The 18,394-nt window shown below is 32.9% G+C and overlaps 1 protein-coding gene across 28 annotated transcripts in view; it reads right to left on the bottom strand.

Moving 5' to 3' along the window:
* The window catches only part of RIMS1 (regulating synaptic membrane exocytosis 1), a 491,022-nt gene that overhangs the window by 156,289 nt on the left and 316,339 nt on the right, over nt 1-18,394 (bottom strand). For all 28 annotated transcript variants that reach the window (XM_077999766.1, XM_077999761.1, XM_077999757.1 and 25 more), the window contains 5 exons: nt 14,411-14,478; nt 12,534-12,644; nt 10,315-10,414; nt 5,488-5,611; nt 2,074-2,120 (listed from right to left, as the gene is read on the bottom strand). In XM_077999766.1, coding sequence (XP_077855892.1) covers nt 2,074-2,120; nt 5,488-5,611; nt 10,315-10,414; nt 12,534-12,644; nt 14,411-14,478 — 450 coding nt within the window. The remainder of the gene's footprint in view (nt 1-2,073; nt 2,121-5,487; nt 5,612-10,314; nt 10,415-12,533; nt 12,645-14,410; nt 14,479-18,394) is intronic.

Raw genomic sequence — 18,394 nt, forward strand, 5'->3', positions numbered from 1 at the left:
TCAAGTATACCCTGACACACAGAGCAATATAGAGTGTTTATAGAAGGCTATTAATCTAGAAAGTATAACCTTGAACTCACCACCATTCAAACTTAGCCAATGCTTCATTGAGAAATACTGTTTATGAAGCATTGCCTGAGTATGTGCAATGCACACATTTTTTCTATAACTACAAATTAATTCTCATGTCATATTTTGTGCCCTCCAAAAACTGTTAGTGATAAAAAACAGCTCTATAAAATTGTTACTGTGTGTATTTTCCCAGGTATATTTAAAATACATTTCCTTGAGTCTCACTACAGGAACGCTGTTATTTCTAATAATGCTTGTTTGTAATATTATGGCAATCAGTGTATTTTTTAATCATATCAATAATATAAATTATGCAATTAGTCCCACTTCTTCTTTGTATTGATCATCAGAAAGCTCAAAGCCAAAACTGGGTACACCTCTAGCAGAACATGATGGTATGCATTTTAGATGATAACCTAGCCTAGTGTCTGTTTCCTTGTTTATCCTACTTTCATATTTTCTTCTCCCTTCTAATCACTATCACTGGTTTTCCCCTAAATCACCTTTTATTCTCTACTTCTATAACCTGGGTTCTGTAAGAACATCTCGGGAATCAAGTCCAAGTATTAACTTAATTCCCATCCATTGCAAAGAAAATACTTGGGTCACTTCTGCATTATCACTGAAAACTTAATTGTCTATACTTTATTGCACACAATATCATCTTCTCTCATACAGAAATGACTTTAATTCCCATATAGATAACTCCTTCAACCCTCTGGTTTCACAATCCCTTGACCCATTATGTTTAGTGAAGTTTACCCATTCATTTCTAAAAACAATCCACACACTTTGTTATTGTCAGGCCTCTGGGCCCAAGCCGAGCCATGGCATCCCCTGTGACTTGCATGTATATACACCCAGATGGCCGGAAGTAACTGAAGAATCACAAAAGAAGTGAAAATGCCCTGCCCCTGCCCTAACTGGTGACATTCCACCACAAAAGAAGTGAAAATGGGCCAGGCACGGTGGCTCACGCCTGTAATCCCAGCACTTTGGGAGGCCGAGGCGGGCGGATCACGAGGTCAGGAGATTGAGACCATCCTGGCTAACACAGTGAAACCCCGTCTCCACTAAAAATGCAAAAAATTAGCCGGGCGTGGTGGCGGGCGCCTGTAGTCCCAGCTACTCGGGAGGCTGAGGCAGGAGAATGGCGTGAACCCGGGAGGCGGAGCTTGCAGTGAGCCGAGATCGCACCACTGTACTCACTCCAGCCTGGGTGACTGACCCAGACTCCATCTCAAAAAAAAAAAAAAAAAAAAAAAAAGAAGTGAAAATGGTAGGTCCTTGCCTTAATTGATGGACATTACCTTGTGAAATTCCTTTTCCTGGCTCATCCTGACTCAAAAAGCTCCCCCACTGAGCACCTTGTGACTCCCACTCCTGTCCGCCAGAGAACAACTCCCTTTTGACTGTAATTTTTCTTTACCTACCCAAATCCTATAAAACGGCCTCACCCTTATCTCCCTTCGCTGACTGTCTTTTCAGACTCAGCCTGCCTGTACCCAGGTGATTAAAAAGCTTTATTGCTCACACAAAGCCTGTTTGGTGGTCTCTTCACACGGACGAGCAAGACAGTTATTTGGTAATACAATTATTTGTTAAAGTGCCTACCTAGTTTCTTCACTAGGCTGCTCTTGAGACTGAGCTGCTTAGCAATCAAACTGAATAATCCAGTATCACAATAAATGTTTATGTAAATAGAACTATTCCTGATATATTAAGCTCTGTAAGGGTCCTGACTGTTATGATGCTGAAGAGTATTCCCAGTAAAGATTTTTTTTTTCTTTAAACCACATAAAAAAGTAGAGGAAGAAAAATCTTAAAGTAGAACTTCTTTGGATTTCCAGTTACTGGCATCATTGCCAACATCTAGTACCAATGGAGACATCTTTAGTATAGGAATCCCAATTCATTATATCAAATAACTAAAGAAAATTAGAAATCTTTACTTTCAATTAGTTCAATACTTTTATAGTAACAAAGAAATCTTATACTCACTGGACTCCAGCGGAGGGTGGGAGCTCTCAGGAATCCGGGGAATGTCACTAAAAGAAACAGGATATGGTGAAAATCCCATTAGCTAAATGACCCTGCCTGAGGCAATCATAGCCCATTTTATGTGATGTGAAAAATCCTGCTGGGTCTTTACAGGTGTGGAAATGAATAGGAGTTACTATTAAGGCAACTACTAATGTGCATGAATGTCAAACACCACACAAAAAAAAACTGCAATAAAAAAGTTTTTATATATTTAAGAGCAAAATACTTTAACATGACAACAATCAGACTAATATTGTGGTTAAAATCACCACAATATTTTTACTACCAAAACAGCAGGTTTGGAAATAAAAAATGTTAAAGGTAACACTTTCCTTCAATTCTAGGAAATCAAAATGACACAAATTTTACAAATCAGTAATATGCTTTACAAACACATCTGAAAGAGTTTACTGAGTGAAAGGGATGGGAACATCTCAATAAAAAAATGATATGGTGAATATCATGGGCAAAGTTAAATGAAAAGGATGAGTTGCTTTGGAAAGTAAAAATGGTTCAAGCTTGCAACAAAAAAGCCAAATTATTTTATATATGTGAATATATAATACATATGCACATATATGCCCTTTATAGAGATCCATATCTCTATACTGAAGTTAGCTAAATATATGGCTATTTACTATATGGTTAGAAAGTGACTTGTGAGACCACCCATTCCTGCCACACTGATAAATTACTCTGAAGAAATATATGTACTATAGTCTCAACTTAATCCATTACCCACTGTGCCCTTAAGAACCCTAGATCACCTTGGCTTAGGTATTATACTGCATAGGACTATATTACTTCTCATTTTTCAAAGATGTTTTAATATCAATTTAAGAAGATTAACAATATGCAAGTATTAACATGACATATTAAAGCAGACTGGAGTTAGCTAGTCCCAACAACATTATCGGCATATTTTTTAAGAATTTCTAACCACTTACCTTATGACCTAACTTCACTTTTTTTTTCACTTTTTGGGGGAATGAAAACAAAAGAGTTTTCCCTGTTTGATTGTTCTCTGGAGTTGTCATTTTGACTATTTTGTGCAAAGTAATTCTCATAACCAACTATAATTTATACTTCTTAAAAATGACAATTCGGCCTAAGTTGTGTATTTTATATATTTTATTATATATTTTTGTATGACTATACATTTATATAAAGTCATTTGAATGAATTTATAATTAAGAGACTAATTTATAATACCTAAAGCACACAAAAAATTATATTCTGCTACTTTCTTCTAAATTAATGTAAGCAAATAAAAGTAAATTGTAAAAAAAATCGAGGAACAATCAATTTTTAGATAGTATAACTTCTTAAAAAATCAGCTTCATAGTCCATTATGGAATCAGAATTTGAAACTCTAAAGCCAGGTACAAACTTTGGAATTTATGCGTCTTGTGAAAAAAGAATGGTGGCGAAGTTGTTGAAAATATGTCAAAGTGACTTTTAGTTAAAATTTATTCATGTTAATTGCTTCAGTAATATTTTCAGGCATAAATTTCCACTGGATGTTTACATATCCAGTGGAATTCTTTATTAGTTCTACCTACCAGTTAGGGAACAATTAAAAGCATAAAGGTCAAAGATATTGTATTTGGTGGGTTCACAAAAAAAGTCAATACCTCAAGATGGCTGATGCCTCTTAGTGTGTACTGATCAATGTGATTGCAAGTTATATTTAGAATGATTCCTGAAATCACTATGCCACTAAATTATGAATATTTTCTTTTTCCTTTAATTATAGTTGCTAAACAGAACTACATTAAATATTATTATTAAAACACAGCTCTCTAGCCTGGGTAACAGAGCAAGACCATGTCTTAAAAAAAAAAAAAGAAGTAGCTAAAATTATTTTTCTAGGATTCTAATAATGTATTTATTAGAAAGCTGGTATCACCTTTGATTCTGATTCAATTATAATCTTTGTATTCCACATCCTTTGACTTCTATAATCTATAAACTATAATTTTTGTATTCTATGTTCATTTCAATTCTATAATCTATAATGTGTTTAGAATTTGGCTGTGTAGATGATTACTTCTTAATTAATTTTCATAAAAAGTAAAAATAATGTTACTCCAGTCTACTTTAATTGTCTGTTACTTTTTTAAGTCACCATGAATCAGTTCTGTTTTAGTTGTTGACTTTTAAACCACTATATATTTGAAAGTATTTGGCAAGTGCACAATGCTTGATTCTAAACTTTAGCTTTCATACTTTTGATTCATTTTCCAATTTACTTACCTCTTTTCCAGCCTTATATTTACCTCAGCACTAGAACATACGTCATGTAAAACTAGCATAAATCGTAGTATTGTTATTTTAAAAGTCTACATGGAAATGTACAACACTTTTGCAAATGTCTTCAGTGTTCACTCTTAATAATCACCAGTTAAAATTGGTTAAAAGCTTGCCTTTATTTTAGAGTTTTATATATTAATATTATTTGATATATGATCATACATTTTCATTCTTTGAGAATTATGATAATTATATTTTCTTGTATGTTTTGCATTGACATATATTCGAGAGGCCAATACAAATTAAAGGTTAGCACTTTTTCAACATAAAAAGCCTTGAAGTAATGGCTGTATTATATTTTGGAGAATAGGGAAAAAAAGAATCATTTCCAAGAATACATTTAAACATTAAGCCAAGTATAATAAAACAGTTCAAAATGTCTTTAAAAATTACAGACTGGCAAAATGAATATTTATTTTGGACCATGTGGGTTTGCCAAAAAAAGGTAATGATATGGGGAAATCTATATACATACATAGAAAATATCCCACTGGCTATAGATAATTAAATTGTACAGAAAATTGAGGTTTTAAAAATATCATTATGACCAATTAAAATGTTAAAATATTTAATACTACTTGCTTGATTTTAAATAAAAGTTGAAATTACTCACGGGTAAAGAGACAGAAAAAAATGTTCTATTCTTTAGTAGAATAATAAAAAGTTCATGTAGACATATGAAATCATTAATATTTTAAATAACACAAGGAGTTTGTTAATGTCTCTCTTAAAGGAAATACTACTTATTAAATTAGAATTACTTAAATATATCTGCCATTAAAAGAAAATTTTACTTTATATTTCTCTTGCAAAAAGTACATATTGATATTTTTTGATATTACAATTATTAAAGTGTGGAGCTTCTAAAATGTAGTGAAGTAAACTCAGTATTCCAGTTAAAAAATTAAGAAATTTTTAATGATCTAAAAATGTATGCCCATAATTGATGAAAAAACTATCCATGTTAACATGTACTGTATGAATGTATAAAATTCTTTTTAAAACCCTACTAATACATGTAATTTACTAAACTTAAGAAGTAAGTTTTTTTAGCCTTACCCAATAGGCCTTGAAACAATAATTTCAACTTGAGGTTCTGATTTTGATTCTAAAATAATGTTGTAAACTTCTTCATTTGTAGCTCCCGGCAGGGGTTTACCATTCCATTCTAGAACTTCATCCCCTTGAATTTAAAAAAAAGGGTATTTTTTTACCTTATATATTCTGTTTATTTTTCGTATCTTTTCTCTTTTTTAACAAAGAAATGCAAAACATATACAAATAGTTTAATTGTCTAGGCTCTGCTTTCAAAAGCAAATTGATTGCCATATAATGTCAGCTAAATGGTTCTTCTAAACACTTTTTCTTTTCTTTGTTTTTCTTTTTTTCCCCCAGAATATTATTGGTGACTGGAAACAGTACAATACAAAACTACCTTTGTCTTTTGAGATATACCAGAAATCATATAAAAATAATCTCATGCTATGGGATGGAATTAGCACAGCCTATTTGGAAACATTAAAAAATAATAATTAGCAGCATGCCCTCTATATAATAAATGTAGGCGGCTCTATTTTTGAAATATTCTTATTAAACTGTGCATAAATCCTGTTTTATTTTTGGAAGAAAGAGCAATTAATATTTGTTAGCATGAATTTCCCAATTACAAGTCATGCTTCAATGTCTTCACCAGATGCACAACAGAATAAAAATGCATGAAAGGATTTGAATTCACACCCATCAGTTAACGCAGGTAGCTATGGCAAAATTACAAAGCAAGCAGATGTAAAACTGTTGCATGACAGTTAACCCACTTCCAGATGTTCAAAACACATATATACTATACATAATCTATATTGTGAACATTAAAGTACAAGTAGAAAACACTTTAACAAAACATTAATATAGTATGTAGTAGTTTGTTAAATATTCTAAGATTAATCAAAGGGAGCTAAAAGATGTTGCGTTAAAAAAATACAGGCTAACAACTTATAGTTATTATTTTAACTACGGTTTTCACACCATAGGTCACGTGAAAAAAAAACTATTTATTTTCATAAATATTTAAGAAGTTGTAGTACCAAATGGTTCTCTGCCTTAGACCCTTCAATTCAAAATGGTAGTCTCAGCTGAAATATTCCAACCTCATTGATGCACTGAGGTGTCTTAATTTGTTGATGTTTATGCTTATTTTGTTGTTCTCAGTATCTAGAACATTTTATGAGCAAAGTAAATTTGTGTTGACATACTGGGTCAATATCATCAGTGTACATTTTACAGCCAAGTATAAGCATAAAATCTTTTCAATGTGTAGCTAGAATTTTTTTAATAAAAGTAGGAAAATTGCTTTGCTAGTATTACTTTAAAGTAATTATATTTTCCAGTTGTTTGCTCACTGAAGAGTAAAAAGCAAATATGTGAAAAGTACATGATGCTGCTTTGGTTTGGTAAGATACTATGGTAATCACCAATTCTTTTTTTTTTTTTTTTGAGACAGAGTTTCACTCTCGTTGCCCAGGCTGGAGTGCAGTGGCGTGATTCGGCTCATTGCAACCTCCGCCTCCCAGGTTCAAGCAATCCTCCTGCCTCAGCCTCCTGAGTAGCTAGGATTACAAGCATCCACCACCATGCCCAGCTAAGTTTTGTATTTTTAGTAGAGACGGTGTTTCACCATGTTGGCCAGGCTGGCCAGGTCTCCTGAACTCAGGTGATGCATCCGCCTCAGCCTCCCAAAGTGCTGGGATTACAGGTGTGAGTCACGGTGCCCGGCCACCAATTCTAATAGACTGCCCTAAGCTGTTACCTAGAAAAGCTTTTCAAATAGGCAATGAACATACTTCACTGTAAAAAAAAGAAAAAAAAAAGAAAAGAAAAATGATAATTACAAATTTATAATACATCAAGAGTGCCTTCAAAATTTTTTGACCAAGAAAAGAAACAAAGTTGACATCATGGTCCTGTACATATATAATATGAACACTATATATACGTGTGTGTGTGTATATATACACATTCATATTATATGAGTACATACATATATATATACACTAAAAAATTTGTAAAACAATACTTACCCTGATTTTTCTATTTTATTATGTTCTACTTCAATTTTTTAAAGTGGTAGGTGCAAACGATTAAATTGATTTTACTACCCAATAATAAGTTGCAACCAGCAGTTTGCAAAAGCACTGCATTTTAAAACTCTCCTTTTCATAAGCAGCAACCTGGACACATAACTTTTAATATAAATTAACTTAATACATATGCTTATTTATTTACAGATTAATAATTCCTAAACCAGAATGCTTTTTTTTTTTAACATTATTTATGTGTAGATAATCAAGCAGGGATGTAGACAACAAGGGTACAAAGATGAAAATGACATTTTATTGGTCTTTAAATTTGGTCATGAAGAAATGATACAGAAACAAATAACTTTAATAAAATATTTTATATGCAACAATAGAAGTTCATTTGAGAACCAGAAATAGAGTCAAGTGGTGCCAGGAACATAGTAATTAGTTATTGTTCCAGGTGAGATATTAGGAACCACTTTAGAATTAAGGCAACTTCAGATGAATTGTGAAGGATGGAAAGGCCTTCAACAGGAGGAGTAGAAAACTAGGTAGACAAGAGTCATTGACCACGTCTTCTAGGTGGGAAACAGCCTGACAGGAACCTACAGGTGGACCAACATCCTGGACAGCTGAAAGTGTTAGTAGAGGACAAGGCTACAGAGCTTTGACTTGAACAAATGATAACTAGGAAACACTGAAGGATCTTCATAATAAAGAGAGTGTCAGTGTCATTTTTGTGTTTTACAAGGTTAAATGAAGTAGCAGTACAGTGCATAGACTTGAAGCGGGGCAGTACTGGATAAAGATATTGCAAGATTAAAGCAAGATTGCAAATGTTAAATAAAAGTCACATTGATTTTTTAAAAACTGGCTAAAGATGTTTATATGCAAATAATTCTATTTGCAAATATGCAAATATTTAGTCAGTTCCTAAATTATAATGTAAATCAAATAGGATATATGATTGAGTCTGTAAAATCACTTTACTTTCTTCAAATACATAAATTGCTTAGAATGAAAAGTACACTTGTCTGCTTTATAGTTAAGCTGAGCTTTTAACATTTCAGATTTAAGTTTCTCGGGCTCTTGGCTCTTGAAATGAATCATTAACAGATATTTTATATAGAACACCCCTCTTCTTTTACTTCCTAAGTAACTTCCCATTAAAACATAATAATGTGTGTATAATGTGTATATAATGTTTATAATGTGGTCTGCAAACTCAGGTTTCTGTAGTTAAAGTTATCTTACATTAGCCAACAAGAGATTCTCAGACTTTCTGAGGCTTATTTTTGAGTCATTAGATAAACACACACTCAGTTTACTGACACAATAAACCCTGAATGAGTTATTTTCCTACTGAATCATAACTGGTACTTCATAAGAAATAACAGTGTAACATATCTCTATACATATTCAAAGTCATATAGCAGATGGAGAAAAATCCATCTGTATGGAGTTTTCTTCCTATACACCTGCACAGCAAGTCCTTGTCAAATTAAAAAAAAAGAAAAAAAGCCGGGCACGGTGGCTCACGCCTGTAATCCCAGCACTTTGGGAGGCCGAGGCGGGCGGATCACAAGGTCAGGAGATCGAGACCACGGTGAAACCCCGTCTCTACTAAAAATACCAAAAATTAGCCGGGCGCGGTTGTGGGCGCCTGTAGTCCCAGCTACTCGGGAGGCTGAGGCAGGAGAATGGCGTGAACCCGGGAGGCGGAGCTTGCAGTGAGCCGAGATCGCGCCACTGCACTCCAGCCTGGGCGACAGAGCGAGACTCCGTCTCAAAAAAAAAAAAAAAAAAAGAAAAAGAAAAAAAAATAAAATGATTTTGAATGGATATCCTGGTTAACAAACACACTGAAAAGTCTTTAAGAGTCCTATAATATTTTGCCAAAGTTTTCAAGAATCACTAACTTAAGGTTTAAAAGTTAAGACTATCACCTGGAAATGTAGTCTGTGTTATGGGTTATTAATCTTTAATTCCACAGCTTAGCCAACTGTGTTTCCTTTATAGTTGTCTGGCAAATAAACAGCCATCTAACAAAAATATTTCTCCTAAGCTCTGCAGTAAAGTCAACTGGAAGAAATATTTTGATGTGATTTTAACAAAAATGAAAAGTTAACTATTTACTAAAAATATATTTTAAAATGTGTTACTATTTAAAATATGATACATTAACATATATTAAATAATTCCATTGTGCCATGTTCAGTTATAGGGCAACAAAAATAAATTTCTAAATACCAAGAGGCAGCACATCTGCATGAGTACAGTATATGCCACTTTTAAATTAACTAATATTTTATTATACAATCTGTGTAAGAAATGTTATAATGATTATGTTTTACTAAAAACACTGCTCCTGAATAAGTGTTTCAGGACTGCTCTGAAAAATTTGGTAATTACTGTAGCTTAAAATATAAACTAAATAACTAAATAGTGATATAATTTTTTTTTCACAAATTGTTTTAGATTTCAACTTTTGTAGCAATATTATGATGTCATCTCCAAAAATGAGTAATTCTTCTATATTTTACATCTTTTCATTTTTATATAAATAAAGAAGATTCCTATCCTTACTCTCCAGATTGCTGCTGATGTAGAGTTACCTACTATTGCAATTGGTAAATATTTATATCAGGAAAAAATCTGTATTCATGCATTAAAATTTAGTGACTTCATTGATACATATATACATATATATATGTATGTATGTATGTATAAAACTAACCCCAAATTGAAAACCACCAACTCATGTTCATGTATGGAGAAAACACTGTTTAAATATTAAAAAAAGAAACTTTACCTGCTCTTAGGTGTCCAACTACATCTGCTAGGCTACCCTTCTTTACTTTGGTGATGAAAGCACCAAGTCGTCCTAAGTCAGTCATTTTTCCTCCAACAACCTGGATAATTACAAATTTATAAGTTTCCAAGACTCATACCAAAACATAAGCTTATTAGTTTGAGGAATTAATCCTACATTCTTTTATGATGAACTTGAAATTGCATGTAGAAACATTAATGAAGCGAAACACATTTTTTTTTTTTTTTTGAGATGGGATCTTGCTCTGTCACCCAGGCTGCAGTGCAGTGGCATGATCACAGCTCACTGCAGCCTCGACCTCCCAGGCTCAAGTGATCCTTCAAATTCTGCCTACCAAGTAGCCTAGACCACAGGCATACACCACCATGCCCAGCTAATTTTTAAAATTATTTGTAGAGACAAGGTCTTGCTATGTTGCCCAAGCTGATCTTGAACTCCTGGGCTCAAGTGGTCCTCCTGCCTTGGTCTCCCAAAGTGTTGAGATCACAGGTGTGAGCCACTGGCACTTCACTTACATTTTTGATTAAGGTAGCTGGGAGAACAGTTTTGAAAAGAAAACATCTCATATTTGAGATGACTATGTGTCCTAAGGAAGTTTGGGTACTGATTTCTTTCTTTCTTTTCATGTACAGATTTCTTTCTCTCCCCACCCCTCCCTCCCTTCCTCTCTCTCTCTTTTTCTTTCTTTCTTTCTTTCTCTCTCTCTTTCTTCTCTCTTTTTTTTTTTTTGAGACAAGGCCTCACCCTGTCACCCACAGAGTGCGCTGACATGATCATAGATGGCTGCAGCCATGAACTCCCAGGTTCAAGTGATGCTCCCACCTCAGGCTCCCAAATAGCTGGGACTACAGGCATGTGCAGGCACTACAGTCAGCTAATTTTTTAATTTAAATTTTGTAGAGAAGGGGTCTCACTATGTTGACCACGCTGGTCCCAAACTCCTGGGCTCAAGCGACCCTCTCACCTTTGCCTCCCAAAGTGTTGAGATTAAAGGCATGAGTCACTGCACCTAGTCTGTACTGATTTCTTAAAAGCGAGCTTGTCCAACCCCCTGTCAGTGGGCCACAAGTGGCCCGGGATGGCTTTGAATGTGGCCCAATACAAACTTGTAAACTTCCTTAAAACATTATGAGGTTTTTTTTTTTTTTTAGCTCATCAGCTGTTGTTAGTGTTGATGTACTTTATGTGTGACCCAAGACAATTTTTCTTCTTCCAATGTTGCTCAGGGAAGCCAAAAGATTAAACAGCCCTGTCTTAAAGTGACCTAACAATAAAAGGGCACCATAAATAATGCATATACTTAGAAAACAGGTGCCAGGTCTTCCTCACTTAGTATCAAACAGCAAGTGTTTGACAGTTTACATTAAAGTTCATTTTTCTTTATCATTCAAATTCATGTGTACCATTTGAATTATTATTTCTACATGAAGATAATATCCCATTGTCAATATCAGATCTTGATCAGATCTTGATCTCTTCTGTGTATCTGTAGTAAAATGTAGGTCTATGACCATAAAGACTAGATTCAAGCCAAGCAAATGACATTTGGGGGAAGCAATTTACCATTGTGCAAAGCCTAATAGCCTAAATGCATCTCTGCAGCTGACCATCTCATCTGAAATATGTATCTAGGCCCATAAGACTATCAAAATCTGAGTTTTATTATAGAATATTTTAAAATCTATGTTTAAGTTCTTCCAATGCAGGGGCTCAAATATATATAATTTAAAATGAAGAGAATATCACCAAAAGTTGAGATTCATCCACAATTCTTTAGTGGCACACCCATTAGTGGAGGTAATCAGAATTATTTCACACAGGAGTAATTAACGGTAATAATCAACAAGAGAGCACTATTAAGTACATTAATTTAAAAAAATTCTTACAAAACTCTTGTAATTAGAAAGTGATCCCTTTAATGTTCATGTTGCTGCTCAAGTTACAATAAAAGTCCACATCATCTATGCTACTTTCCATTTAAATCTTAATGCAAGAAATCATCCTGAACTTTATAGTCAGAAAAAAATACATTAGTTTCCCTAAAGTTTATTCAATTTTCCTAATACATCTATATGCTATATCAATAAAATTATATAAAATATTAAAATGACATTTAAAAATCATTGCCAGAAACTCTGATGAATGCAGACCATAGTGTAATTCACCCTTTAAGAAACATTTTAAACCAGCATACTTACTTTCAGACCCAGCAATGCACCCGATTCTTTGGGCATGGTTGTTCTCTTGTTAAGAATAACACGTCCAATTAATCGGTCCCCCTCTTTAGATGGCTGCCACGTTACAGGATGCTGTTAAAACATGAACGAGTTTAAAAAGTAACATATACAGAGTAGAATGCATTCAGCTATAAAAAGAATGAAGTCTTGTCATTAGAGGTAACATGGGATAGAACTGCAGAACATTATGTTAAGTGAAATAAGCCAGGAACATGTTAGTTCCTGCATGAAAGTTAAACACTGCATATGCTCACTCACATGTGGAAGCTAAAAAAAAGTTGATGTCGTAGTAGTACAAAGTAAAATAGAGGATAATAGAGGCTGGGAAGGCAGGGAGAAGGGAAGGATAGGGATAAATTTGTTAAAGAATACACAATTACAGCTATATATGAGGAATAAGTTCTGGTGTTCTATAGCACTATAGGATGACTATAGTTAATAATATATAGTTTCTAAAAGCTAGACGGAGGACATTGAATGTCCCCAATACAAAGAAATGATAAATGTTTAAGGTGATGGATATGCTAATTACCCTGACCTGATCACTATACATTATATGTCCTGAAACATCACTATGTACTGTATAAATATGTACAATTATTATGTGTCAATTAAAAAATAAAATATAAGACAAATAATAGGAACAACTGGCAGAGTAACTTAGAAATCGTTATTGAAAAATATTTTCATTTATAATATCAACCTAAAAATATTTTTAAATCCTAAGGAATTGATAAATAAACTGGGCATATCCAGACAAAAATATTATTCAATGGTATAAACAAACCAAAAAGCATCACCAAGCCACAAAACGACAGCGAAGAACTTTAAATGCATATTGTTAAGTGAAAGAAGCAAATCTGAACAGGCTATAAATTGTATGATTCTAACCATGGGACATTCTGGAAAAGGAAAAACTACAGAGACAATAAAAAGATCAGTGGATGTCAAGGACTTAGCGGAGAAGAAAGGAGAGAGGGATCAATAAGTGGTGCCAGGGATTTTTAGAGCAGTGAAACTATTCGGTGTGATACTGTAATGGTGGATACATGACATTATAAATGTGTTAAAACCCACAGAATGTATAACATGAAGTATGAACCTAATGTACACTATGGACTTTGGTCAATAATAATACATCAATATTTGCTCATCAGTTGTAACAAATAGACCACACTAATGCAAGATGTTAATAACCAGCTAAACAGGTGGAAAGGGGTGGAGTAAGGAAGTATATGGGAATTCTGTACTTTCTCCTCAAATTTTCTGTAAACTTAAAACTGCTCGAACAGGCCTATTAAACTTTTAAAAAGTAAACAACTTGCTTTCTTTCCTATAGACACAAATTATTAGTTGTAGCATGATGCAATTTCCTCAGTTAAAAGACACTCTAGAGGAAATTTCAGTGGACTCCATCCTTGGCTTATAACTATATTTCATTTGTAGCAGAAATTTATACTAAAAGTTGCTTAAAGTGGTTGGCAAATAAGTATACATTTTAAAATGGTTCTAAAATGGAATTAATTGAAATTTAAAAATATATCTGCTTATATAAAGAAAACTGATTCTGTATGGTGACTTGTTAATGTCAATATCCATAACTCAACATCTCAATCTTTCTTACAGTCATTATTTAATAATCATTTTTTACTTAACTTAAAATTTGTTATAATTATTCAGTAATAACTGCTTTTTTCTTCAAAACTGTACTATCTTAAATGAAATCAATATTTGCCCTTACCAAATGAATAATGGAGCAGATATCACATATCAGACAAAGGACAATGAACGAGCACACACATTCCCTAAACTTCAAACACACTTCCCAGAAAACTTACCGAACTAATAGGTGATGTCTCCCGGCTGTGCCACGTGGCAGGATCCAACCAATAATAATCCAAATCACCTGTGCAATAGAAAAAAGAATGAAAAGTGTAATGGTGTTAAAGAGAAGAGTGTATCACTTTAAGCTTTACTTCTTCAATCTATAAAGTAAAGCGTTATAATATCATAAGCTTGAGCGTGTACATTGCAGAATGATGCACATCTGTGTTGCAAAAGTTGTGACTTGAATCACTGGAATGAATGTATGCTACAAATGCACTTCATACAATGAATGACTACCTTTTTCTCTCATAAATCAGTCTGGAAACACATATAAGTGTACAGAAAATTAATAAAATTGAAATTACTACTACCACAAATGTTGTTATTCAAAAGGTAATTATTGCAATTTGCAAAACTCTATCCTATAATTTAAACTTAGTAAAAATGCCTAATGACTTCCTGAATGCTGATTCATGTTGAAATTCTGTGATAAATTAATAGAAACACTGAGATATTTGCAGAGAAAGCGAATTATATTTCCCCAAAAAAGAAAAATTGATCATTAAATTAAAAGCTACTTTAAGAAGTCTTTGAAGTTTAAAAAAATGACAAAAATTCATCCTAAACACTTCAAGAAAACAAAAGTTCATTGTATCCCTCAATAACCTGACTTAGGTCTTGAAAACTACTCCTCAGGATTCTTCTCTCGTTCATGCCCCAATATCTCATATGGTGGTTCAACCCCTTGTCTCACTCATATTATCCTAAGTGAATCTATTAATATTATACATCTAATATGAGTGAAACATGGAGTTGAACCACCATATTATATATATATGTGTGTGTGTATATATATATGGTGAATATATATATGGAGAAAATATATATGGTGAATATATATATGTGGTGAATACTCAATCTGCAAAAAATTGTTCCTTATAGGCAAAGGACCAAAAGCTGATGTTTCTGGGTAAGGTTCAATGGTGATACTCAACACACTTTATTATGAAAACAGTGCTATCAAGCAGTGCTATTCTATGATATAGAAGCTTTGTAGAACAATGATGTTGAATGGAGAATCTAATTTAATTGGTTTGGTACTGGATAAATATTACGCATAGTCTGTCAGATGATTCCAGTGAGCAGCCAGGACTCTTACAGTATCCTGTAATAAAACGGATGCTACAGATATTGCAGCTTAACAAATTTTGCTTTTTCCAACTTTGGTCATACATAGTTTTGTAGCTATCTACTAAATATTGCCAACAAATGTAAATGTAAAAAACACATTCATTATTTTAGCATACAATACTTGTATATAGTTTAGTATACAATCATACCTCCTTCATATTCTGAATGGCTTCTAATAGTTTTCATCATTACCCATTAAAATATAACACTTTTGCTTAAAGACTTATAAAAAATAAAATCTAAAATCTAAATACTTAGTTGTAAACTATATTTGTTTTTTCTATCCCTGTAATTACTGTTTGAAAGATATTACTGAACTCCTAAGCACTCTTAATTGGTCTTGATAACTCAGATTTCACTATTATTAATGGAATAAGCAACACCCAACAAAACATGCTCCTAAAATATTCAGAATCTAGTATTTCATTAACACAAAACATTTTCCTTGATTATTTTTGTAATAGTTGATTAAAGATATTGACTACCAGATGGCATAGCTGCAAAATGGTAAATTCATGGTATCTGCTTGTGGAGTCAACACAAAAGCAACTTGGTCCTAACAGCCAATGGAATCCCCAAGGAACTAATTCACTATTCCCATTAATTTAGAATCACGAAATATGTCAGCTGCTTGTGTCTATGGAAATGTCTCAAGTTCATAACTAGCCAAGTTCAATGAAGTGTTGTAATTTTGAAAATCATTTTTTGTGAAGGATTTAAAAATTTTTATACTATACCTTGTGAAAAAGTAGATTAAATTTAATAAACACACAACTATCAAGGCAGAAATAAAAGTCAGCTAAATTACACACGAATTTTCTATAAAGAGAACTAGTGTTTTCTAAACCCAGGTCATTATTATTAGAGTATGTAACAAGGCATAAACATGTATCTCTATCTCTATAATTTAGAATTGTGTATCTTATGATGTCTAGTGTTAAAGCACAATGGATTTCAATAAGATCAATCAATGCCAATTAAACAAAATTCCCTTCAAAATAATATACATGCATGATTGAGCACGTGTATGTTAATATACTTAGTAAAAGTAAGTTTTACTTACTTTAATTTCATTCCTCTAATTTCAAATATTAAATATCTATTTAGCAATTTACATGACAGCTCTACTTGACCAAGTGAATGTGCACGTAGTAAAGGAAACCTTATCTGTCCCAAAGCCTTGAAGTATTAGAAAATTTGAACTTCCTGACTATCTCTAGAAGTAATATGCAGCGTATTTTTAATATCATTATAATGAATAATAATAAAAGATGGAATTCAAACCAATTCTAAGATTGGCTCACAGCAACTCACAATAATGAATAGCAATTTCAAATACATACATGTAGTCACCTTCAAAAAGAGATTGTTCTTCCTAGATATTAATAGAATAGATTTCCATTAAAAAAAAAAAAAAAGTAAATTTCACAGACCAAGAATCAGAATTATCTTTCCCACGTATTTGCTGAACCTCTTAAAATATTTTCGTCTTTTACTTTTTTGAGTCCTCTATAGCAGGATGTGAGTTGGAACTAAACGAAACATTGAAGAAAATATGTTTATTGAATGTTTTTACGCACTGCATACACAAAAAGCCAAGTGAGTTCTAAGAACAGGTTTTCAAGTTGAGACAAGGTAAGATATTGACACGTGGACACGTACCATGGTCAGCACACATGAGTTAAATATTGTTTTAGTTACACTGTGATATTAAAAATACACACATTTTAATATTTTACAGGGATATTCATTTGGGAAACAGTCTTCTCATAGACAAGAGTTAAAATCTGAAGTCTAAGAACTAAGATAAACTCTTAAATCTGGATTAATATACTTAAAATACCACTTTGAAACGTTTCTTCATATTTCAGAAGTCTATTTAAGATGGTTCCATGCCTACAATGGAAAAGTATGCTTCCACTTCCCCTAGATTATATACAATAGAGGAGCTAACTTTGGAATAAATAAGCAGTAATTTGCTATACAGGAAGTCCTAGAAAGTCTAATTTCACCTAACTAGAGGTCAGGAATAAGAAACAAATATTATTTAATAGTGCTTATTATCTAGGCATTACAATAAAATGAGAAGATACACTTGTTAAATTTAATCATTAATCATACAATCTATAAAACATTAAAGTGTATTTTATAAATAAATCTATGTGTACTGTTACAAAATTTATATAAATTATCTTTCACAATTGAATTACTGTCATTCACAATTGAATTATTGTCAAAGTTCCTAGCATAGTGAAAATACTGGTCCTCAAATACTTTTTGTTAATTTTATTCTAAATTCAGGCCAATATTCACTCCCTAAACATATCTGAAGGCAAACACTGCATAAAATTAGGTAATACAGATTTTTGTCCCTTGAGCTCAAGGCCTAAAGCAGGGCTAGAGGCCTCTCCAGATCACGGGGCTTCAGCAAGAACGTCTTTAACAATTTTAAGTAACTTAAAATCAAATTTCTTGTTTTGGTTCTAGGACCAAAAAAAGGTATAAATCCTTGGGAGAGTTGCATATTATCTCTAGCCATTAGGAGTTCATTAGCGCTATTGTTTTCTAAATGCATCTTAGAAATTTCACTTTGGATGGCAGCTATGTTTACCACCAAAGATACTCAACATAAATTATAATCAAAGAAATACAAATCAAAACCACAATGAGATAGCATCTCATACCTGTTAGGATGGCCTATTATAAAAATTTAAAAAGAAATCAGTGTTGATGAGAATGTGGAGAAATTTTGGAATCTTTCTACATGGCTGATGGGAACGTAATCAGTACAGTCACTATGGAAA

Source organism: Macaca mulatta, chromosome 4 (assembly GCF_049350105.2).
Source record: "Macaca mulatta isolate MMU2019108-1 chromosome 4, T2T-MMU8v2.0, whole genome shotgun sequence".
NCBI lineage: Eukaryota > Metazoa > Chordata > Mammalia > Primates > Cercopithecidae > Macaca > Macaca mulatta.